The sequence below is a fragment of the Gouania willdenowi genome, chromosome 6, assembly GCF_900634775.1.
Source record: "Gouania willdenowi chromosome 6, fGouWil2.1, whole genome shotgun sequence".
NCBI classification, from domain to species: domain Eukaryota; kingdom Metazoa; phylum Chordata; class Actinopteri; order Blenniiformes; family Gobiesocidae; genus Gouania; species Gouania willdenowi.
The window spans coordinates 65,217,371-65,242,174 of record NC_041049.1 but is presented as its reverse complement, the minus strand read 5'-3'; the positions used below and the strand labels follow the sequence as shown (position 1 = coordinate 65,242,174).

Here is a 24,804-nt window from a genome sequence, read left to right as displayed (position 1 = left end):
CGTGTTGTTTCGTTTTGTGTCACACAGCAGATACGTAAAGAGTACTGATTTATCCTATTCAAGTAGAAGTACTGTTACTTGATTAAAATTGTACTGAAGTACAAGTAAGTCAGTATTATTTGGTGACTTAATACTGTCACCAAAGCCAGATCAGATTCGGATTGCGCATTTCATCTCTATTTCCCCCAATAATTGAGGTGCCCATACATTTGAATCGACTGTATTATTATCAATGGGGAATTATATTTCTTCCAAGCCTTCAGGGCTTATACGAAGAAGCTTGATAATTATATCCATTAACAGGCTTCACCTAACCAAACATTCTTCGTCAGAGATAAGCAGTCCTACGAATCTCGATTTCAACTCGCTAAGTTAAGTGAGTTGTTTCCAGCCTGGCTGCGTGTGCGCTCTTGTGACAGAGGTGTAAATTACAGCGTCACAATCACAGAGAAATTGTGTAGAGCAATTTAGGAATAATTCTTTAAATAATAATTCAGACCAAAAACAACACTGTTGCTGCAGTAAAAGCAGTAAAGGAATGAATGACTGTGAGTTTATAAATGGAGAATAAACAGAGTTGAGTTTCACTTTTACCTTGTCTGTGGCTCTAATGCTGCGTTCATGAAGCTCAGCAGGTGGGATTTTCTATTTTCCTGCCGACGAACTCTGGCAGAGCTGACGCTTTGCTTTAGACCACACCAGGTCGGAAGGTAACGTTTTACAGCTCTTACCCTGCTCACGCGTGGTAGGTGCTGTCGCTACCACAAGGCATGAAGCTCCAAGCTCCAGCTCCAGCTGTCTGTTCCCTCCAACGCTGCCGCTCCGGCATGCACGTTGGCCTTCAGCAGCCTCTCACTACGGTGACAACCCCGCTGCTAGCTCTGTGCCATACCAGAGCTCACAGACCCCAGCTCACCATAGCTGCCATCCCAGATCACGGCCCTTGACGCCCGCCGAGCTCTTGCGCACATTGGTCTCCATCCTGGGCCCACGCCAAGGTGTTCGGCCCAGCTCCAGCACCTATACCACGCTATACGAGCTACGAAACTCCAGCGACCCAGCTGCTGTACAGTGGCAACGTTGTCCCCGATGTCTTGGATGCCCGGAGCACATTGGCCTGCATCCTTGCTAGCACCTGTGTTAGCCACCACGTGGTAGCACAAGCTAATCTACCTGCTCTCCCATCTCCGTCAAACAGCGCCCGAAGACGAGGCCCCTCCAACCGAAGGAACGGGATGTGTCATGGCTCACCTTTGTCCATGTGGTGGAAAAATATCCAACAAGGACAGACACAAGGCCTGCTCCAGATGCCTGGGTGTCGAGCACGCCCAAACGGCGATCGAATCCCTGGCCTCCTGTCAGCACTGTGTTCAGCGCCTGGTGCCTCCACAGGAGACTGCCGCGGCTTCTGAGGCCCAAAGAAAGCCTCCATTCTTCCACACATGGCAGTGGACAAAGGGGACAAAGTGTTTGTCACTCTGGCCCGAAATGGACTGTCTGCCTCCTTCACTGCCTCTCGGGTGGACTTGGAAGGCTCCACGCCCATCTCTCATCCTCTGAGTCTGAAGAACGTTGAAGTGTGCAAACGCGATGCCGCACGGCTGACCATTCCATAGCCCTGCCGTGGAAACCATCAGGTCCCGCTACGAGGGAAAGAAGCTTCCTCTCTCCAGAGACAAACACTCAGAGGAAGTGGCTTGTCCTTGGCAGGCCCGCCCGTTCACTAGGAAAGCCAGGGTTGCAGGCTCCTCCATTCTCGACCGCGAGGCCATAGAGGCCCGCGGACTGCTCAGTTGGATTTACAAAACCTGAGCAGGGGCCTCAGGAAATACACTTACAGGATGCTCACGTACTTCTCCCTTCTGCGTCTGGTGCGTCAGAGCGACTGGTTTGCATCTGTTGACCTCAAGGATGCATATTTCCACATCCCAATATATCCTCCTCACAGAAAATACCTACGGTTTTCTTTCCAGGGGATATGCTGCGAATACCACGTGCTCCCGTTTGGCCTCTCTCTAAGGCCGAATGTCTTTGTGTGATGTACAGATGCGGCGATTGCCCTTCTGAGGAGTTCAGTGTTTTTGTCTTTTTTGAGTTGTCAAAATGAGTTGTTCTGCAGTAAACTGTTCTAATTGACCTGTGGAATCCAATGGATCTTTGCAGTTTTTTTTGGTAAGTAAAAAAAGTGGGATTTATGTGTCATTGGGTGGTTAAAGTCGTGATCTAGTTAGCTAACACGGAAGGGGTATAAGGTTAGTTGAAATGTTGTCAAGCTAAGTTACTTATCCAGCATTAATATCTTTTTTTTTAATTTTATTTCTTAACCAAACCAAATCGTTATAAAAAATCTGCTCATAGATGCGGTTCATTGTAACAGCAAAAATAAATATGTCTGGTAAGGTCTCAAAAAAGATACTAATGTTCTTGGCGTAGCCAGCCTGCGTAAGTCATCAGGTGTGTGTGTGTGATGTCATCAATTATATTCTCAAGGATAAAATTGTTACAAAGTTCATTTTTGATGTTTTTAAACCTTTTTTTGTCCTCTATGGATTCATTTTAAAAGATGAGAAAAGATCAATGTTCATTGGGCAAGGGCAGGTTTTTTTTTTTTTTTATTTTGGATGGAGAGTGAAGGATCTTTGTTATGATTAATGTCCTCATTGGAACAAAATGTCAGTTGATTTTCTCTCAGGCAAATCATGTACTTCAAAACCTGAAAGGAGTAAAGAACCAATTTATAACATTGCGGTTATAATGAAAATATTTAACCAGTGTTGCACGTCATCTTTACCTGAATCCTTTTGAAAAGTATCAATAGTTTCTAAATAAGCTTCAGTAATCAGGTAACAAATACCACGACTAAATAAATGCTTGGATCACCCCGTAACTTGGAACGAACCATTTTTGTTTCAGTGTTGGACGCAATGAATGATCAGCATGTTGTGTGATAATAAATGAGTGAAATTACATGAGGACAAAAGTTGTTTTCTTCCCCCAGAAGGTTCATGAAGTACACTGATGTGATGAATTGTGCTTTTAATGTGAAAAGAAGAATAAGAACGCACCTACTTGTTATTTGTGCATGGTTGATGGGTCATTTAAATGTTATAATGTGTGTGTCTGGTATCTTTAAAATGTCTGAGTTGAATAAATGGGTTTCATGTTTTTTTTCAACAAGTTTCTTACTCTTATTTCATATTTCTATAACTAGTTTTAAGGGTCTTATGTTAGCCTTATCTAAAAAAAACAATCCAAAAGTTACATGTTTATGCCTTACTATAGCCATTAGCTCTGAAATTTGGGAGTTTGTAACATTTTTCTCATTTTTCATGCCTTACTGGATTATTACCCCTGTTTAAGTGTGCTCATCATATTTAAACTAGTTTTTATGATAGCCTTACCTCCGAATAGTGGGTGTTTTTTTCACATTTTTCATGCCTTTCTGCATTTTCACCCAAGTTAAAGAAAGAAGCCAACATTTTTAAATTTTTATTCCTTACTATAGCCTTACTTCCGAAATTTTAACGTTTGTCACATTTTTCATGCCTTACTGGATTTTAGCCCCAATTTAAGTCTGCTAATCCTATTTGTACTAGTTTTTAAGGTCTTATGATAGCCTTATCTTAAAAAAAAAAATATTCCAAACAGTTTCAGTTATTATGCCTTACATCTGAAATGTGGGTATTTGTCACATTTTTCTCGCCTTACTGCATTTTCACCACAGTGTAAGTGTGTACAAACATGGCAAACTGTGACAAATAAAGACAGAGAAGGATTAATGATCACAGACAAACAGGTCCAGGAGGTGGGCGTTAAAACATTTATTTTCAGTCACTAAATAAAAGTGCTTCAACTACTGGGTGATACTACTCATCAATGCACTACTGCACTATTATCTTATTATTATTGTATTTTTATTTCATTTCATTATTATTATTATTACTATTATTATTATTATTATTATTATTATCTTGCTATTTTATTTAGTTTGCACATATTAGTCTAACTACTCTTTATATTTATGTTATACTTCTTTTTTTTTATTTATTTTTCTTTATTCTAGTTGATTGTTATTATATAATGTTTACACTATCAGAGAGAGCACAGTTCACCAAGACAAATTCCTCGTGTGTATTCAATACATTACTTGGTCAATAAAGTTGATTCTGATTGATTCTGATACATGAGCTGAAAAACCATCACAATAAAAGCACAGCCAACATAAAATGCAAAGTAATGGAGATACCCACAGCTGGGTTTTTCAAAATAAAACATACAACTATACAAAAACAACTACACAAAATAACTATAATATACTGTATGTTGTAAATTTTTAAATAAAAACAAAAAACATGCAGCCCTTCAAAATAAATAGCGGGTTTGACAAAGGCTCTTTTTGGACAATATTTGGTTTCATGTTTTGAGTTAAAGGTGAAATGTAGCGACTGTAGCGCCTTCATGGCGTCACAAACTGGTCCCAGTAAGTACTGGGCATGGTCAGCAGGCGCTCCATCACCTTGAAATGGCGGTTGTTGTCCCCCATGATGGTCATGAGGTCTGGGTTGGGGACGGCGTGGCCCACGATTGTTGGACCAAGAACAAAGGGTCAGGTTGTTCATGTCCATCCTGGTTTCTAGGCTTTCAGCCACTCGCTGCAGATGCAGAACCAGGAAGGCCAGCGTGTCTCTGTTGGCTTTGGGCAGGTCACTGATGCTCTGGTACATCAGAGAGAAGCTGTTCTCCTCATCAGAAACCTCTGCTGCGTCCATGAAGGCCTGGGTCAGGCGGAACGTGAGCAGCGGCTCCTTCAGGTTCTTCAGGAAGTCCTTGAGGAGCCCCGTCATGGCGTGGAGACTGAGGACGGGAACCATCTTACTGTGGAGGAACTCCTTCAGGTTCTTCACCACGAGGACGTGGCCACATCCGGCCCTCGGTATAAATCTGTACGGCTCCGAGACAAATCAACCAAAAATTGTAATTCAAGAAATTGGAAGTAAAATGAAGGCCAACATAGTACACAAAAAAAACAATAAATACACAAAGCAACAACAAAAACCCCAAATAGTTTCCAAAAATTCACAAAAAGACTCGTTAAACACACAAAAAGACATCAGACACACAAACCCGTCACCTAAACACACAAAACAACAACACATGTACAAAATGACTTCAAAGATGTTCACAATGCTAAAACAACTACACAAAATAACAAAAAAAAAAACGCAAAACGACAACAATGCAGAAAAACTACAAAAAGACAACAATAAACATTAACAGTAAACAAAATGCAAAGGTAACACACAACAAATAACAAAAACACATACAATGACTCGTAAAATACACAAAATGCCAGCAGAAATTCTCAAAATGACAGATTAATACACAAAATGACTCAAAAAACACAACATTTCTAAAAATTCCTTCAAAAATAAAACTACACAAAGAGAGAACAAACAAAGAAAAAAACCCTGTTTTCTCATGGTTAGATTGGTCGTTATTGCATGAAAAGTGATAATGTGGCCCTCAGATCAGATAATCACAGTTTTGTGGCTAATAAGGGATTAATATACAATGATGAACTTTATGAATTTGGCAAACAAAATGCTTCCAATTTTTTATTTCTAAAATAAATAAATAAATAAATAAACAGTTTAGATCAATCTATTCCATATGTGAACAGAAATGAGTCCAAACATCTTGTTTAAAGCATTGGGACTGAAACATGCAGATAGAGTTTTAGAATTTAGAGTCTAACTTAAATGTTCAGTCTGACTTTGTAACAGTTACAGTGTGTATCCGCTAGGTGTCGTCTTACCCCCGCCTATGGAGCCTCGTGCACTGGCTCAGAAGGCGCATCTCAACGCCGTGATGGAAGTCATTGACTGTCAGTCTGACTCAGTGAGCCTCGCACATACCGTCTCTGGCTGCATGAGGTGCGCATTGAGGGAGTTCGTGATCGAACCTGTGACTTTGACTCTGGCCTCACACTATCCTCCACAATCCACGGCTGTTTGTTTGTTTGTTTTTATTTCTTTTTTCATTCCCGTGACGCAGGACGCGCCTCACCGCGACGCGCACTTTCAGCACCGGGAGGAGAGACGCGTTCTAGTGCTGAGGACCAAAATGAGGCAGTGATCTGAGATCCAGCGTGGACAGAGTGGGCACCAGGGATCTTTCTCTTCTTCCTCCAGGACCTGGACATGCTGGATACTTGGATTAAATACTTATAAACGCACTCCTGGAAGTTGTTGTTGTTGTTGTTTGGGAATCTTGTGGACAATGTTGGTGTGATGTGAGGAGAAACACCTGCACCTGCTGTGGAGGAAACCGGTGGGTCACCTGAACGCATCGTTTATCATTAACACACAGTGTGTCCTTCATTGTTTCAACTGCAGGAATGGGCAACTCTATTACAGTGGGGGCCACACAAATGTGATTGTATCTGATGCGAGGGCCACATTATCAACATTCAGGTCAGCATTAGAATAATGACCAAACAGAGCATTAATACAGGGGAGGAAAAGGGTTTTGTTATCTTTTTTGTCTGGTTTTGTTGTTTTGTCAGTTTTTAGTTTATGTAATTATGTGTACTTTACTGTGATTTTATGCATTTTCGTTGTTACTTTCTGTGTTTTCCTGTCATTTTGTGCAATTTTGTTGACAGTTTGTGTCTCTTTGGAGCTATTGTGCAATGTGTTGTTATTTTATGTCGTCATTTTGTTTGTTTGTGTGTCTTTGTTGTCATTTTGTGTATTTTTTGATTTTTTTTTGTGTACTTTTTGCATTTTGCTGTCGATTTGTCTTTTTTTCGGGAGTTATTTTGTGTATTATGTCAGCCTATATATTCCTTCCAACTTCTTGAAATACAATTTTTGGGAAGTTGCCTAATGCAACTTGTGTTATCGCCACTAACGTGCATGTGCATGTACCCTGCACGCCCACATAAATCAAAGCATCAATTGTCTATTGTGAATGCACCTGTGTCCTGTTTATGAATCCTAGACCAGTTGAGGATGTGTGGAAAAAGTAAAGGAGAACAAAACGTGATGACAAGATATTTAAAGCAAGAGGAAAGCAGAAAGATGGTGATTTTAGAGGAGGAAATGTGAGTGTGGTCCTTGATGCTGAGCCCATAGATCTGCCTCATGACTGTATTTACTCATTGAAATCGACTGCCTGCAGATCATCATCCAATTAGCAGTGTTGGCATTTACAGTGCAGGGTGTCAATCACAGAGAACTATAGAAACACACTGCATGACTTCAGGTCCATCCAAGGTCCACCAGCATGTGAGTCAGGAACCCAGATTAGCAGAAAGACAGGATTCACACTCAGCACTACTGTAGCATGTCACTGTACGCTCCTATACAGTAGCATCAGAGCTGCACTTAGATTTAAAATGTACCCCCATATTTGAAACAAGCCTGTTCGTGTACAACTAATTTCGTTTATATTATCACTAAATGACAGCTACCAAACAGGCGATCACCTAAGTTCAACAGGAAAAAAAAACTCTGAGATAATTTCTTAGAAAGCTTCCCCTCAGCATTACCAGTAAAGGCACTTGTTTCCCCTCTGGAACATCTCAGCTCCTGTGATTTCACCACATTGCAGCAGAAGAGCTGCAGCCCAACATGAGGTCTGCAGTGAGAAACGTCTAATTTAACCAGAAAACCCCTGGAGTGATTCAGAAAAACTCCTGCACACATTTTTTGCTAAATTGGGCTCATGTTTTTTTTTGCAAGATTTACACTTGATTGCATGGTTGGGGTCAATTACATTTTTCAGATACAATTACATTTTCAATTACCCATGTTCAATTACACTTCAATTATGATTTCACTGACCAGCGTTTTTTCCAATTACAATAAAAGTACAAAAAAAATGTATCCTCAGAAAGTAAATTCCATTACATTCTCAATTACTAAAGTTCAATTACAATTAATTACAATTACTGAGCCTGAAATAAATAATGTATGTTAGCTTTTTGTTAGCATCTCTTATGATAACGGGTCCTAAATCAGCTGTAAAATATACTAAAAACAAATATCTATGATCTAATTTCTTTCCTACGTTGTTAGACTTCCTAATCAATAAAAATATAGGCTTTAATATTTTTGGTGTGGGCGTCTTTTTTCTGTCAGTATACCCCTCAATTTTTTTTCTATATTTATTTTTATGGTGAAATGTGGAAAAGCTTGATATAAAACATATTTTAATAATTGTTAACTACATATGTGTAGAACTGTACACAGAACTGTAACAAGGTTCCCAAGTTTTGTGATAAAATATAATTGACAATTTTTATAGAATTTTTATGGCAATTACAATTACAAAGTCAGTTATCAAAATTCAATTACGATTTGTTTACGATTACGACAGCAACAGATTTTTTAAATTGCATTTAAAATTATAATTGCACCATAATTATAATTATTTATCAATTACGCGATTACAATAATAATTGACCCCAACCCTGTCTAAAGGCTCCTCCGCAGAGGTTGTTGGTAACTTTACAACCATAGAACTGTTGGCTTAGGTTTAGTTAAACTAGTTATTGCCTTGGATTACTAGAGTCACTCTCTTGGCATAACATCAACTGGCATTAAAGGACTCCTCCAATGTTTTTACAAATGTGGCCTAAAACCTTTGAAATGTCCTTATTAGAAAATCTATGCCTAGCAAAGCACATTATCTTGCACCATATTTGTTTTATTAACCTTTAAAACTGGGACTAATTTACCCTATGCGCCGCCATGTTGAAATTACGTCATTGATGACGCCATTCGCCCATTTTAGTCCATTGAGTTCTAAAGGAGGTGAAGCATTCAAGATCATTTAGTAGCTTTTTCAGTCAAAATGACAACTTGTGCTGTTTATTAAATTATTATTATTAAATCAACTTTTTAAACGTTTGCTGATTTTTAGAGCAACCCAAAGCAGCACACGTTATCATTTTGACTGAAAAAGCTGCTAAATGATCCTAAATGCCTTCACTCCTTTTTAAAAAGTTAATAAAACAAATGTGGTGCAAAAATAATGCGCTTTGTTAGGCATAGATCTTCTAATAAGGACATTTCAAAGGTTTTAGGCCACATTTGTAAAAACAGTGGAGGATCCCTTTAAAGCAGGGGTGGGGAACTCCAGTCCTCCAGGGCTGGATTCCTGAGACTTTTAGATGTGTCGCTGCTCCAACACACCTGAATCAAATGAATGGCTCGTTTTCATGCTTCTGCAGAGTTTGATGACAACACGTTGGTTTCAACCATGTGTGTTGAAACCAACACACTTACTTTGTTACTTACTTTGAGGCAGATTGTGTATGTGTACTCAAAATGTGTATTTGACCAGAAATATCTAACTTTGCTTCCCTATTGACACTGAGAGTTGGTCTTCAGTATTGTTTCTAGTAAAAAAAGGAAAATGGTGTTGGTTGGCAGCATCCCAGTCATCAATCAAAACAAACACTGATATCCTGATGATTAGGTTTACTGTACAGAGAAACAGCTACTCTAAAAGAGCATTATCTCAGAATGTTAAGTCATTGTGATTTAGGAACAAGACAATATTTTCTTTCAAATGTTTTTATTACAGCATTTTCAGACAGTATATAAACATACACTAAGTATACAATGAATCAACTTGTGTGTGTTCTTCTTTTCTTCAAGTAAAACACACAAACAATAACACTGACTAAAATGAACAACATCAACAATTGAAGTAAAAGGATTCAGTGATAAATTATGAAAGTAACTAAAGCAAAATAAGACACTGGGGAGGAAGAGGACCACACACCCACACACACACCCACCCATCCAACCGGCCATCTAACCAAACTATGATATGGATCAGTGTTTCTCAAATGAGATAGCACTATACTTGAGTGATAGAGAGAGGAAAATTAACAAATCAAAGCATTAAAAATCTGAGGTCTTATAATGACTGATATGGATTATAATGAGGAGTTAGAGGATCTCAGAGATAGGTGTTGTAAGAGAGGAGGGAATAGGACAATCTTTTTAACGGTTTTCCTATCTTTTCTTTCTCAGTTATCTGGAAGAATGGGAAGCTGTATGGAGAAGTTGGAGTTCTTCTCTGAAAAAAGATATTCCGTAGAGAAACCTGTATGGCACTGATGCTTCGGGATAACTGCTAATAGGTGGGACCCCTCAACCGTGCTCAGGGGCGACTCCATGATAACATCACCGCCTGCACTGTTGGCTCTGCTATAAATCCACTACCCTCATATCTTGGAGTCTGAAAATCAGAAAAATGGCAAGAGGTTCAGAGTCCCCATTTGGCTCCAGTCATTCCCTCCTTACCCTCCTGATGCTAAAGAGCTGCTGGCTGTTAGGTTCAGCATCACAGAAGCCCACTGGGATGGCAGAATCCCAACAGCTTCTGCAGGAGTACGCCCACTCCATCCGCCTGGACGGAGACATTATCCTGGGGGGCCTGTTTCCTGTGCATGCTCGTGGGGAGAGGGGCGCCCCCTGTGGTGAACTCAAAAAGGAAAAGGGCATCCACCGGCTCGAAGCCATGCTCTTTGCCATCGACCTCATCAACAAGGACCCAGAACTGCTGCCCAATGTGACACTGGGGGCGAGAATCCTGGACACGTGCTCTCGAGACACTTACGCCCTGGAGCAGTCGCTCACCTTTGTCCAGGCACTCATTGAGAGGGATGGCTCAGATGTTCGCTGTACTAATGGAGAACCACCCATCTTTGCCAAACCAGATAAAGTGGTCGGTGTCATTGGTGCATCGGCTAGCTCAGTTTCAATTATGGTGGCTAATATTCTGCGACTTTTCAAGGTAAGAGATGATGCTATTGAAGTTTAACACAGAGGTTTGAAAGAATGTTGCCATTTTTTAACCAATACCAAATCCTTGCTGAAAGGATTATCTTACCACTATAATAACTAGGCAAATAGAAGTTTCTGAGACTAAGCCCAGTCCAAACCAAACCTAAGCTTTTTATGTTCCGTGTTGACACTGTTATTGGCCTTAAAAGCTCACAACACAAAATGAAGAAACCCACAACACAACAGTGACAATAACGGAGGTACATCAAAAATCCAAGAAGAGTGACGTTAACGTTGGTATATTTAAAAAATCCACAAAGAAGAGAGACGTTAATGTTGTTACATTAAAAAAATCCACGAAGAAGAGTGACGTTAACAATGGTACATAAAAAATCTACGAACAAGAGTTACATTAACATTGGTACATTAAAAAAATCCACAAAGAAGAGTGACAATAATGTTGATACATAAAGAAATCTACGAAGAAGAGTGACGTTAACGTTGGTACATAAAAAACCTACGAAGAAGAGTGACGTTAACGTTGGTACATTAAAAAATCCACAAAGAAGAGTGATGTTAACGTTTGTGTCAGTGCCCGATCCTTTCACGGGCCTGATCCTTTCTGTCACTCTTCTTCATGGATTTATACCGGACTGCTTTCATGTTGTGTTGTGCGCTTTCGTGTTGTGCTGTGTGGTTTGTATTTGTGTGCGCTTTCATTTTTGTGTTGCATTGTGGCGTTTGTCACTCTGTGTTGTGAGGTTCTTCATTTTGTGTTGGTGATTATTTAGTCTTTTTGTTCCTACTTGTTTCACTTAGGAGGTCTCTTCCCATTCATGTAACTGGAGGAAACATGAAAGTAAAAGTACTTTAGATGTTCACAGAGGAATTTGTTTGTTTTGATCTCACATTTCAAGCTATTTCTGACTCTGTGTTTGGAGGTATTTACCAGCTTTGGCCTGTTTACATGTTCCACCATAGAGTATTAGGTGCAAATATTGAAGCTTATTGGAGTTTAGTTATTGTAATGATGATAACCTCCTACCCAGGAGGCTTCTTCAGCTATGAACCAACAAATTGGGGATTTAGAGGATTTGTATATGAGGATTTTTTAACTTATGGTGTGTGCCTAAGGCTTTAAGTTGATTTGTCAAATACACCCAAGGATGAAGAAGACATTGTTTGGTTTGTTCGTTGTGGGAGAGGTGATGGTGTGGATTGATGCTATAGTCCACACGTGTCAAACTCAAGGCCCGGGGGCCAATTTCGGCCCGTTAGAGCAGAGGTGGCAACTTTTATCACAGCGAGACCACAAAAAAGTGATTTTCTTATTCGAGGGCTACATTATCAACATTTATGTCAGAGTTTAGAATAATGACCAATCTGAGCATTGACACAGGGAAGAACAATAAGTTTGTGTTGTCATTTCATGCATTTTTGTTTTGTTTTATTTTGTGTGATTGTTTTTTCTCATTTTGCGCCTTCTTTTGTTGTCTTATGTGTTTTGCTGACGTTTTATGTAAGTTTTATTTTAAATCATTTAAAGTCTTTTTTTTGTTGTTGTTGTTTTGTGGGTTATGAGCCAATTTGTGTGCCTTTGTTGTCATTTTGTGAGTTTTCGTGTATCCGTTTTCTGTGTTTTTGTTGTTGTTTTGTAATTTTATAATTTTTCTCTCATTTGGCATTGGTTTTTTTTTGGGGGGGGGGGGGGTTGCCGTTGTGTGTTTTTGGAGCCATTTTGTGTATTTATGTTGTCTAGTTTGTATTTCTGTAATTTTGTGTGTGTTTTTAAAAGCATTTCATTCTAGAGACGCTCAAAATTAGAGCGAGGGTTGCTAGTTGCCCATGCCTGCTTTAGAGCATCAAATTCTGCCCGCTTGAGAAAGTAACAATGATAGAAAAACATTAAACATTTTATAAATGACAAACTAATTGAGCCCCTTTAAATCCAAAAATGAAATTAAAATATACGTGTTGGCTCCCTCGTCTTTGATCAACGACGACCCGGAGAATCTTCCGTCTATTGCGTATCCTGATCATCAACTACCTGGTTTTAACCCTAACCCAATCTGGGTCATCCTTTTGATGAAGGTCAGACCTTTTACCTGAAATACAATGAGAAATACAGCACATTTTAGCTTTTCATTTTAAGAACTGCGTTGCTACTGCAGCAGGCTTTTAAATAATTATGTAAATAATGCCACATGCAGTCGCTTGATATGAATTATATTCTTATCATCACACTGGAAAATGAGTTAAGAGTCACTTACCTGACAAGAAATGGGCCTCATAAATTCAGATGTTGTCCAGATGTTTGCCTCGTAGATCCTGGTTTAGCTTCGCTAACCACAAGTGCCTCCTTTCCTTTTGGGAACTTTTGACATTGTTCTCCCTGATTTGTTATAATTTTTGGCAGTCTATAAAACTCCAAATGTTTTTCACGGTCTAACCGATTGGTACAGCCAAAAGCACGGCAATAATTCACCATTTCCTTTCGTTTGACGTTCGGAATCTGCTTTGTTTACCTCCTGAGTACCTCCATTATGGCGATTCCCTTTTTAATGACGCGGTGATGACGTGCCGTGAAAACCTTCTATTCAATTGGGTTTTTATTTGCTTCTGTTAGTTACGTTTATCTTTTTGATATACAGTATATATATATACAGTATATATATACTGTATATATACACACAATATATTTAATTAGGTGGGTAATGTGTCTTGTCTTGGTTCCTGTGCTTTTACAACTTCCCCATCTTGTGTTTGTGATTGAAAAAGTGAGTGTCATCCTCATCCAACTCGAAACGAACCAATTCGCTGAAAGAAAAAGCACAGAAATCCAGGTTTGTCTGAGGGGCGGCTGTTGCTCAGGTTATAGTTGGTCACTCTTCATTTTAGAGGTTGGTATTTTTTTATTCCCAGCGACACATGACAACGTGTCAATGTGTTCTTTCACACTCCCCATGAATGGTTTGGGCCTTGTACAGCCACTCTGGTTTTATCGGCGTGTGAATGTTCTGGTGAGAGTGTGGGAACGTGTGACTGGGACAAATAACGTGAAGTGCTTTCGGCTCCTCTAATAGTGATAAAATTACTCTGTCATGGTACTCTCTTTTGAACCTTAAGAAAGGCAGATCCTCATATTACAGAGTGGAAAAATATTGGTTTTAGATAGAGTTAAAAACAAGAATTTATACAGCTGTCTACCTTCTAAGCTTAAAATATTCTGATACATTCTGATTTTACAGATTTGTACTTTTTCTAATCTCAGCATCAATTTATTTCCCTTCCCGTGCATGACAAAATTCCAACTGTCTGAATCTCTGTCGACAAAATCCCAGTAGAGAGAATATTTTTGTTATAGTCATTAAATTAGTGGTAGGAGAAATAATCAGTGCATCATCATTCAGACATAGTAACTGATAATCAACCATTGTGCCGGTGGGCCGTCGACCCCAAGTGAACCGGTCTGGTCCGCTACATTTTTTTTTTTGACGAGCGGGTGGAGGCAGACATGGTAACAAGTGGCCAAAAATTGTCCAAAAGTGGCAAAAACGTGGCAAGAAAAGGGTGAAAAGTGACAAAAATGGGCCAAAAGCAATCAAGAATGGCCAAAAAAAATGGCAAATAAAGAGGAACAAGGTGGTATGTTATGGCAAAGGGTAGCTTTAATGAGCAAAATGTGGCAAACAATAGTAAAATAAGGCCAAATGTGGCAAACAAAAGTGAAAAAGGGCAAAAATATGGAACAAAAAGAGGCTAAATATAGGGGAAAAATGAAACAAGTGGTATTTATTGGGCAAAAGTTAGCTTATTACGATAAAAACTGGCTAAAAAATTAAAGAAATGGCAAAAATTGGATAAAAGTGCCAAAAAGAACTTGCAAAAATGAACAAAAAATAGGAAAAAAAGGATATTTATTGGCAAGGGGTAGTCTGAAAAAAGTTTTCAAAAGGGGCAAAGATGGAAGTTGCAAAATATTGGATTTTGGCCCCAGTCCACCCCTGGGAGAAGGTAAACATCTAATACGTTCACACCGGATGCGTCACGAAATGTTCGTACATCCAGATTACATACAAAGTCAATGGATAGAGTGCAGGGTGTCCAGTGCAGCAGTGCGGTGCGATCTGCACGTCAAGTGGGTTGGCTGTGATTTTACGCACACCCGCACATTCGCAAGAGTTGAAAATATTGAACTCCTGCGGCTGTTTGCATGACGAAAGCCAGTCAGAGTTTTTGTTGATGATGTCACGCGTCAACACAGACACGGGTCTGTTCACCCATTCAACCATGGAGTAGAAGCTGTGTGTGACCACCTGGAGCTGTATGACACAACCTTTATAACCGGGACCAGACTAGGAAGGATTTGCGGTGGAGGAGAATCAGCGAGGAGGTGGTAGTAGCAGGTGAAAGTTTTCTGTAGTTTTCATCTTTGAAAGTCAGCACTGAGCATTAGACGCTAATCACACTGGCTTTTTTCACTGGTGGTTTATGTTTATAAGAGAAGAAAAAGGAGTGCAGCTTCTCGCTTCAGCAGGCAGTGAAACTCATCGAGTTGGATGTGTTGCTGGTGGGCGGGGCTTCGCTTCAGACGTGCGTGTGATGCAAATGGGGACATTTTTTTCTCCTGCGGACCCTGCGGTACGTTTCATGCAGCAGGTGCGTCCGGTGCCGCAGAAGACGCATTCGGTGTGAACGCAGCATCAGACTGCATCTTAGGACCAAGTTCTGACAACAATATACCCGATTTCTTTGGCTTCCCTCCATATTTCATTTTTGATAACGATTTTAAATTGCAAAAGTTATGAAACATATTTGATGAGGAAATGTTTCTGTTGTTGCGTTTTACCCACAGGTCATCAAAAATAATCATATTTTTATGGTTAGCCCAATTAGTTTCGGCTTCATTGGAACTTCGTCTTCTGAGTGGTTTAAGTCACATTAATTAATTTCATCACATTTTCCCAAGCTAGGGTCAGCGTGAATAAGGCATTCAGATGGATTTGTCTTGGAGTAATTTTGCCAGGATGAGTTTGTCGCAGCTGTTGCCTCATCTCGCTGTAACCCGTGCCGTCAAACTGTGTCTGAAGGCGGCGCATTGCTGTGCACAGCAGCAAACAATTTCTACTGCACTGAATTAGCGATAAGCTGCATGATTTGTGTGCATGTGTTCATCACTGAATTGTCTAATGAGGACAGAAAGCCCTAACAACATCACTTATCTAAAATTAGCTGGAAATGCCTCCAGAGATCTGGAAGAAGAGGTGAAGGGAAGAGAAGAGCGATATTGTGCTGATGCAGAGGTTTTCTTCAGCATCGCTGTCAGAACTCCAACCAGCAAACATCGAATCCACCACTTTGTTTTCAGCACTGGACATACTTTTTAAATCTTGCATTTATATACAATCAGCAGACATAGACTTCTATAGCATACATAGGCAACTGGTGGCCCAAGGGACACATGCTGCCGTCGGTCTAATTTTATGCGGCTCCCAAAGTAAATGTACAAAACGACAGAAAAATACATAAAACAAAAGCAATAATACAATAAAAATACAAAGAATTACAACATTGCAGGAAAATACAGTAAAAGACAGGTTAAAAACACAGAAAATACTCCAAAAACACACAAAACTACTCCAAAGATAAACAGTAATGCACAAAATTACAAAAAATGACAAGAAAAGTACAAAAAAGACAAGAAAAACACAAAATGACTCAACAAACCCATAATACTAACAAACAAGCAAAATAACAACAGAAATACACAAAAATGACTCCAAAAAACATACATTTTTCAAGAAAAATACACAAAAGGACAACAGAAATGCACAAAAAGCCTCACAGTGAGCAAGACAACAACAAACAGAATGACGGAAAAACACGAAATGACAAAAAACTATTTGTCCTTTTCTGTATTAATGCTCAGATTGCTCATTTTTCTAAAGGCTGACATGAATGTTGATCATGTGGCCCTTCAATCAAACAAACACATTTTTGTGGCCCCGCTGATAAAATGTGCCTACTTCTGTTCTATGGCTTGAAGTACCAGTGCCTAATCCAGTCTGTCAATCTAACTATCACAGAAATGAGGAAAAAATTCATTCTCAAAATACTGTAAATAAATAAGCACATTTACGCCATCCCTCTCTAACTCCATTATGGGCTTAATTCTTCAGAAAGTCAGAATTATGAATACCTGACTGTACTGTGGCAAGGATCAAAGAGGCAAACTTTAGTGTGGATGTAGGCTGGTTGCAATCTGAATCTGTTTGATGGAAAAACCACTAATGTGCTGACATGGAGCAGTGAGAAGGAGCAGCATGTGTAGATGCCTATGAAAACTCACACGAATAACAAGGTTTTATTATGTTTAGTGAGCGAATGGCAGCTGTGGATACAAACAGTAAATAAGTAAATTGTTAGTCACTGTTTTTGTGAAAAATACAAACTGAACCAAACCAAGCCTTTGCCCGAGTGAGTCAACCAACCTTTTTTTTTTTCACATTTCCATCTGTGAGAGCCCACAGCTGCTATCCACCCACTTCACTTGTTAAAAACCTGCTTATTCCTTTGAGTTTCTACAAATGTCTACACACGCTGCTCCTCCTCGGTGCTACACTTTTGCATACAAGTAATTTTTAATGGTGCTGCAAGGTGTGCCGTTCACACCTAACTGACTTTCTGGGGATTCAGACCCTGTCACTGTTAAAGGGCGCTAAAGAAAGCTGCTGTCAATGCACCCATAGTTACATTTACAGGCAGGCATGTCACAGGATCATACTGAAATATCCCCAATTAGAAAACAACACCTGCCCCAACAGCCCACCGCTTCCTGTTACGTGTTGATGTATGTTGAAAGTAGGACTAGAACACATATCACAATGATCAAATGTTCTAAATTATGGATGATTCAATCACAATTTTTGACCTCTAATCCAGATCTGACTTACATTTTAAGTGTTTGCAGTCCTGATGTTATTAAGTATCCGATATCTCTTAAGCTCCAGTCACTTTTCTCTGAAAATTACATACCTATATTAAATAATGTTTTTCTAAGCTTCTACAGAAGCTACATGGCTAATTTTCATTCAATTGTGGAAATGTAGGATACTGAGTGACAATAAATCATATTTTAATCACAAAAATCTGCAGTCTGCCAAAAAAGCCCGAGAGATTCACATAAAACATAAAGCCAATTCTCAATAGGGAAGGCTACAAAAGCAGAAATAATTGAACTAATGTATGGACATCAGCCGCAGAAAGTTTGGTGATAATAGTAACACCAGGCCAAAGACACATGCTTTTATACACACAAGTTCAGGCATAAGCCCACTTTGCCACAACAGTGCCAAAGTTTTACACAAGTATGGAAACAAGTGTGTAACTGTAATATGTCAGTCAAATTGATTACAATCATTATTAGTCTTATGTTTAATATAATAAACACAAATACATTTTTATTCAGGTTTTTGCTGTGCCATGTGTAATACTATTTTTCATTCCACTCTTTGATGCCGTTACGCATGGGTGTTATTCAGCAATGCTTTGACCAATCAGAATGCCTGACATAGCATTGTAAAGCTCAGAACCTGTAGAAATTGATGATATCAAACAGTATATGACCGGGCTTTAGCCAATCATAGCTGGATAAAGGAGGGACCTGCCATTTTACGCATTAGCGCTTTGCGACGCATTGAATGGATTTCTCGACTGAGACATTGCTGGATATATGTAATGCCGGTATCTGTCTGATCACACGATTTAGATTTATTAAAATATGGAGGTTTCTGCACATTGGAGCAACTTTTGATAAGAAATAACAAAGGTAAGTGTTGCGTCTTCAGTTGCAACACCACAGGGGTCGCTGTGGTTCACGTTTCATACAGAAGTCTGCTGTGTCTTTTAATATTCCAAACCACGCACACAAAAGTAAGACACAATTTGTCATCATTGCTGACTTTTGCCACTGTGTATTTTCTGATTTTGTGGCATTGTTTTGGTACGTAACTTACCTGACCAGTATATCAGTGGATTTAGCTCGGCCTGTAGTTTCACGTAGTCACTTGTTATAGAGCTCTGTGTTTATTTTGTGAAGCATAGAACTGAAAAAGGCCGGATTTATGGAGCTGTCGACTTTTCCCTCTTTGATCATAATGGCCTAGTATGTGTGCTGTGGTCTTTTGTTCTGAATGTGGGTTGGCTACAGTTGTAGCTGAGTTTCTTTGGATTACAGAGAGTTATAGAATGTGTGATTTCATTAATTATTTACAACATTTAGACCCGCGGGTGGGTCCGGTGGGGCTGAAGAGGTTAAAGTTTCCTTAGTTTGTCAGTATCTACAGCTAAGAGCTTAAACAGGTGAATACATCCACTGAAACTGTTCTACATATATCTAGAGATAACTAGCTTGGATACATCATTATTGGGTGTTTGAGGCTACCACCTACCTTTCCCTGTGCTTATTCCATCCTCTTCTCCTGTGAAGTGGTTGTTGAATGGAACAGAAAAAGTTGTGAATTCCCTGCTCCTTCATTTCTTTGATAATAGAAGTCTTAACCCTAATTATTTTAATATCACGATTGATGTCAAAGTCTTTTAGCCGAACAGTGATTTCATTCCTTATAAAATATAGCCACCACTATTTTATGAGTAGGATTACGTCCAGCCATTAATTAATATTGGATTGCAGTATCATTTTTCTTGCTTCCCAGAGGTTGGCCTTGTGACATTCTCGCTGCTTGCTGAAGATAAACTAAAGATTCATTTCAAAGAGGAGCAGATAAAGAAGTTGTCTCTTTTTTTAATGAGTTATTAAATCCTCTCCTGTCTCTTCTGAAGCCGCACTGAGGCGGGGCAGAGGTGGGACACTCTGTCTAAGACTGTGGCGTGCTCTTAGCAGATTAGCATAAAATTTGCACATCCATTTTAAATCTGTATCACACAATCCGAACAAGGAGAACTCGCTGGTGCGACAGACACTGGAGCGATGGTTCTCTGTCCCTGTGGGTGGGAGTGATGGCGTGCCAGCGTTTAGGGACCGCTGGAGGCTTAGCCCCTGGCTAAAACAGGGAAAATGTAACACAGGATGGTTTGAAATCACAGGGAACAGAGTGTCAAAGAGATGAGCCTCCAGCAAAGAGACCACTCGTCCACAGCAAGAGTAATATCAGTCATGTGCAGTGTCACCTCAATATATACAGTGTTTCCTTGGCGACCCATGGGTGTGTGTGTGTGTAAAATCCGCCTCGATGAGATTCCTCATAATCACAGTTCAACACTGAAACCTCACAGTCGGCCTGCGTCGTATGTGGACTCTGACTCCTCTGGCCAGCAGATGTTGCTGAATTTGATTGAATCGAATGCCTCATCCACCATCCATTGACACTTCATTGTTTGATATTGCCTTAGTGGTTCAGAAAGCTTTGGTTGTTTTCTTCCTTAGAATAACACAGGAGAACAGGTCACTTTGCTGCATTCTTCCTGTAGACTAACTACACTTAAACTTCACTTAATAACTGATCTCTAATTATCAAAGGTGTGTGGAGATCAGTTACAATAAGAGCTAAGGATGCATGTCCACCTTGCATGTTCGCAGTTTGGCAGGGTTACACCAAAAAAGAAAGCAAAGGATCGCAATTTGCAATTCCTGTAACGTGGAACTAAGTCAAAGTGAAGCTGCAAACAAAACCCTGCCTCATTCACCATTTAAGAAACCATCACACTGCTGAGTATGCAGCATTTGAAGCTAGCAATCAAGCTAATGCTAAAGCTAAAGCTAGCGGAGCAAAGAGTCAGAGGCCCGCTGAGAGCGCTTTGTGAAAAGAGCAAAGCTACGACGAGGAAAATTATATCAAGAAAAACATGCAACTAATGTACAAGTGACTGTAATAGGTGTGAGAACAACTGACCTGTGCCATGTTCATGCTGTCATTACCCGTTGACTTATGAAAATGTTACACATGCTGCACTTTACTATTTGCCCGGGGGCCAAATGTGCAAAATAAGAAATGATTCAGTTTTACCGTATTTGCAAGGGCTCACAATGCCTATATCACACAATCTGAGTCATATTTTATCACAAATTGTGAAAAGAACTGACACTTTTTTTGAAATCTTGCCATTTCCTCTCAAATTCCTATACTACAAATTGTCACAAAATCACAGTTTTGAAGTGAAGATCCTGCAGGTACTGATATCTGTCATTTACTGCTTGGATATTGTCAGTGTCTTTTTATATCATTTATACGTGGAACTGCAAACTAGGGGACATTAATGTTGGAATTGAGCATTTTTCCTCTACCAAAATCTGCAGCCCATTTAAAATAAACTGCTCCATATTTGGCCCCTGAACTGAAACGAGTTTGACACCCCTGCCTTCAACCATTCATAAAAGTAGAAGCAAACTAGATTCTAAGATCTACGCCTGACCTCAAATGTTTGCTTTCCATTCAGGCTCAACTTTAAACGACCTAAATGAAACTTTTAAATCCAATTAAACTTCCACAAACTTTGCCCAATCAGTGATCTCTGTGCTAATGCACTGGAGTGTGTGCGGAGACCGAAAGTGAACCTTAGCTGATATCGAGTGACAAGCGCTGTCACCCCAGCTCTGGTTTGGCTTCCTGCAGCCAGTGTCAAACAGATAATCAACCATGTCTCATTAACCAACAGCGTGACCTCAAAGTCTCCAATGTCTCAGGGTTAGAACTGTTGCTTTAACCCTGTTTTGTACAGTATTACCACACAGAAGTGGACAAGAACTCAACTTCATTACTTGAGTGAAAGTACGGAATAGATACTACATCATTGATTGATAGTTTTTATTATGATTGTACAAAGTCATACAATAACTCTTAATAAATTAAAATATTCAAAGATCTACTATGGGTTGCTAAATATTGAAATAAAATAAATCTCTAAGAAGAGGTTAAAGGCATATATTTAAATTTATATATAAAGGTCAAATAAGGTACAACAATGGAAAGTAAAAGTAGTAGTAGAAAATACAAAAGTAATTTCATTAAAAAAGATCACCTCTGCCAAGCACTTGGAGCTTAGTTTAGATCCCTCCTGTTTGACACACAGGTGTGGCGCATTCTTAATCAAGCCTCCGTCACTATTTAGTGAAGCGTTTGGACACTGAATGCTTGATGTTTGATTGTCGTACTGTGTTTATCTTCTGCTCCTATCCCGTGGCGTTTACCCAGCTCCAGTTTTCCCTGTGCCTGCTTTCGTTTTTGGTCCTTGGATTTTTGAGTTTTAATAAAAGAGCTGTTTTATTTTGTGCAACTCTGCCTCCCTCCCTCCTCTGCATCTGTGTCCTCCAACACTCCAACCGTTTGACAGCTACTGCGTGTGTTAAACTTAAAATCATTTAATAAATGTCATCTTTAATTTGTGAACATTAGCTGAGAGGGGAAGCTTTTCTTGGATACTGCAGTACGTGCCGACACACGTACTGCAACACACACACTAATAGCCCTCTGTGTGGTCAAAGCACAGATGCTTAAAAACCTGTTCATGCAGGTAAAGGCCAGATTTGTGTCTGGACTCTGGACTGGATTGTAATCAATGTTTGGAATAACGGTGTTTAAAATAACGGCGTTAGGTAACAGCGTATATTTTCAGTAACGGGGTAATCTAAATAATTACTTTTACGCCGTTACAACGCCGTTAACGTTACTGAACGTTAAATGCGGTGCGTTACACTGCATTACGTTATCATGTTTTTTAAGTGTGCAGCATTAGGGGGTGCATGGCTTCAGGTTAAATGTCTGAAGGGGTACGGGGCTGTGAAAAGATTCTTAGGGACAAACTACACCATTAATCATGCAAATATGTGATAAGAATGTTAATAAAATGAATGTTAATATACAATGAATGCCAGTTGAATATTTCCATTGGCGTCTCTGTCCATTCTATCAGGTCTCTTTCTCATAGAATAACAAGTGTAATTTCTCATCATAAGGAGGGAACATGAAGGAAGAATGGAGGAATTTAATCAGAGGATATTTGCTCATTGGTGCAGCAATTCATTAGTGCAGCTGATAATAAGGATCTTGTTGAGCTGTCTGATGTCATTGTTCTCATCACTGCATGCACACATTTAATGGGCTTTTTCTGTCCCCAGCTCATTTATATGGCCTCCATTTGTAATCCATCCACTTTGGAATAAACTATTTTAGGAGCAGTCTGCCCGTGTTGTGATACACATGAGGTCATACAGGTCCTCTGGATTCCATTACTTTGTTAAAAAAAGAGCTGATATGTGTCCACGTCTGAGGCTTTCACTCATTTATTCATTCAGTCTTTCATCCTTTCTTAGAAAATGACTTTCTTTAAGTTCAGATTGAAGGTGGATGCAGCCAAAGAAGATTAACATTTTGGGTGAAATGGACCAAAAATCACTTCTTGATGTACTTCATCATTATTGATGTACTTCATCATACAAAAAGAAGATTTCTCAGACAAACAATTTTGGATCAAACTCATGGGCTGCCTCTTTAGAAAGATTGATGTATAACAAAGTGTCTTTATAAAGTCATTTATTGTTTTTAAGAAACTTGTAGCCATTTACATTCCTCTGTATGTGAGACTAGTCCCAAGGGCTGCTGACACCTTCAGTTTAGACGATCAGGGGAATATTGATGTGTACTGTTGTCAATCTCCAAATAATAGAAAATACAAATGAAATAAAACATCAGGTCTATGTGTAGTGCTATAAGTCAGCACATAAGCAGAAGACTTTTCTGAGCAATACAATTATTGAACACTGAACTTGGTACTTTTTCTCTCCGTAGCCCCACATCCTCTATTTCTGAGAGTGGGCGACTGTCCACTACAATCAGTTATCCACTGACTTTGTTCATTTGTCACTCATAGACTTGTTCATTTTGGCTCTGAACCCTGTCTGTGTGTCCAGTGTGGACTGGCCACTCGGTCTAGTGTATCATGGAAAGGACCGCTGTCCGTGCTAGCTGCTACATAGTTAGCATTGAGTTGGGTGAGCTCAGCTGGAATAACCTTGCCTGCAGAATGGACTCTCCTGGTGTTCACAAACACCAGAATCCATCTTGTGCTGCTCCAGCCCTTACCTTTCGTAAGCGAACCGAACTTTTAGAAGAATCCAGCATTTCCTTTTTTGAAAGAGCAAAAGCGAGAGGCGCTTTGTGCATCTTTGGATGGTAAAGACATATGTTTTCACCAGCGGAGCCTTGTTGTTGTTGTAGCCATAGCAACATCTCTACTGTGTGATTCGCTAAAACAAATCATGGTGGACAGGCACTTCGTTCAATCAGCTTCAAGCATTCTGTTCATATCCCTCCCTGGTTCAGAAAGGATTCGCCTGACACGGACCCAGATCGGTATGGAAAACTCGAGTTAGAGGGAGGGCTACACATCAGTCTGACTCTTGCCAGGTTACTGCTGGAAGACTGGAGGCTAGAAGAGCTCTGGTGATCCACAAACTCTTTCTTGCACATTTTGCACTTAAATGGGCTTTAGTTTTCCATCCGGTGTGTTTTTTTTAAATAAAATTAATGCGCACAAAGATTTCTTCTCAGGTTCTACCGTTGTAGCCGGTGCCACAGTATTATGGGTGCACCGGGAATGGTTCTGTTGGGTGGTGATGATGTGTTGTTGCAAAAGATGGAATGTGACTGCAGTTGAAAAAGAGACAAGTACAAGTATTGTGTGTTTTTTATAGCTTCCAGATAGAATGTCACACTGATCTCTGTCTATGATATCCAGCTCTGCAATTCTATATTCTAATCAATTGTATTTTTCTGAAGAATGTTTTATCTAAAGACTTACGGTCAGACTGACCTGGAGGACTTCGTTTCTACAGGTTTTAGATATTTCCTGCTGCAACACACCTGGTTGTGAAACATGTCTCCTTCATTAGAATCAGGTGTGTGCTGCAAGGAAAAAAATTGTCATTGTAGAAGCGTAATACTTGTAAAATCAGAATCGCAATTTGAATTGAATCGGCACCCCA

The 24,804-nt window shown here is 39.7% G+C and overlaps 1 protein-coding gene across 1 annotated transcript in view; it reads left to right on the top strand.

Moving 5' to 3' along the window:
- Positions 1-5,880: 5,880 nt before the first annotated feature.
- Positions 5,881-24,804, top strand: part of grm8b (glutamate receptor, metabotropic 8b) — a 146,870-nt gene continuing 127,946 nt past the window's right edge. Inside the window, exons 1-2 of the mRNA XM_028450538.1 lie at positions 5,881-6,330; positions 10,050-10,815. Coding sequence (XP_028306339.1) covers positions 10,273-10,815 — 543 coding nt within the window. The 5' untranslated portion in view covers positions 5,881-6,330; positions 10,050-10,272. The remainder of the gene's footprint in view (positions 6,331-10,049; positions 10,816-24,804) is intronic.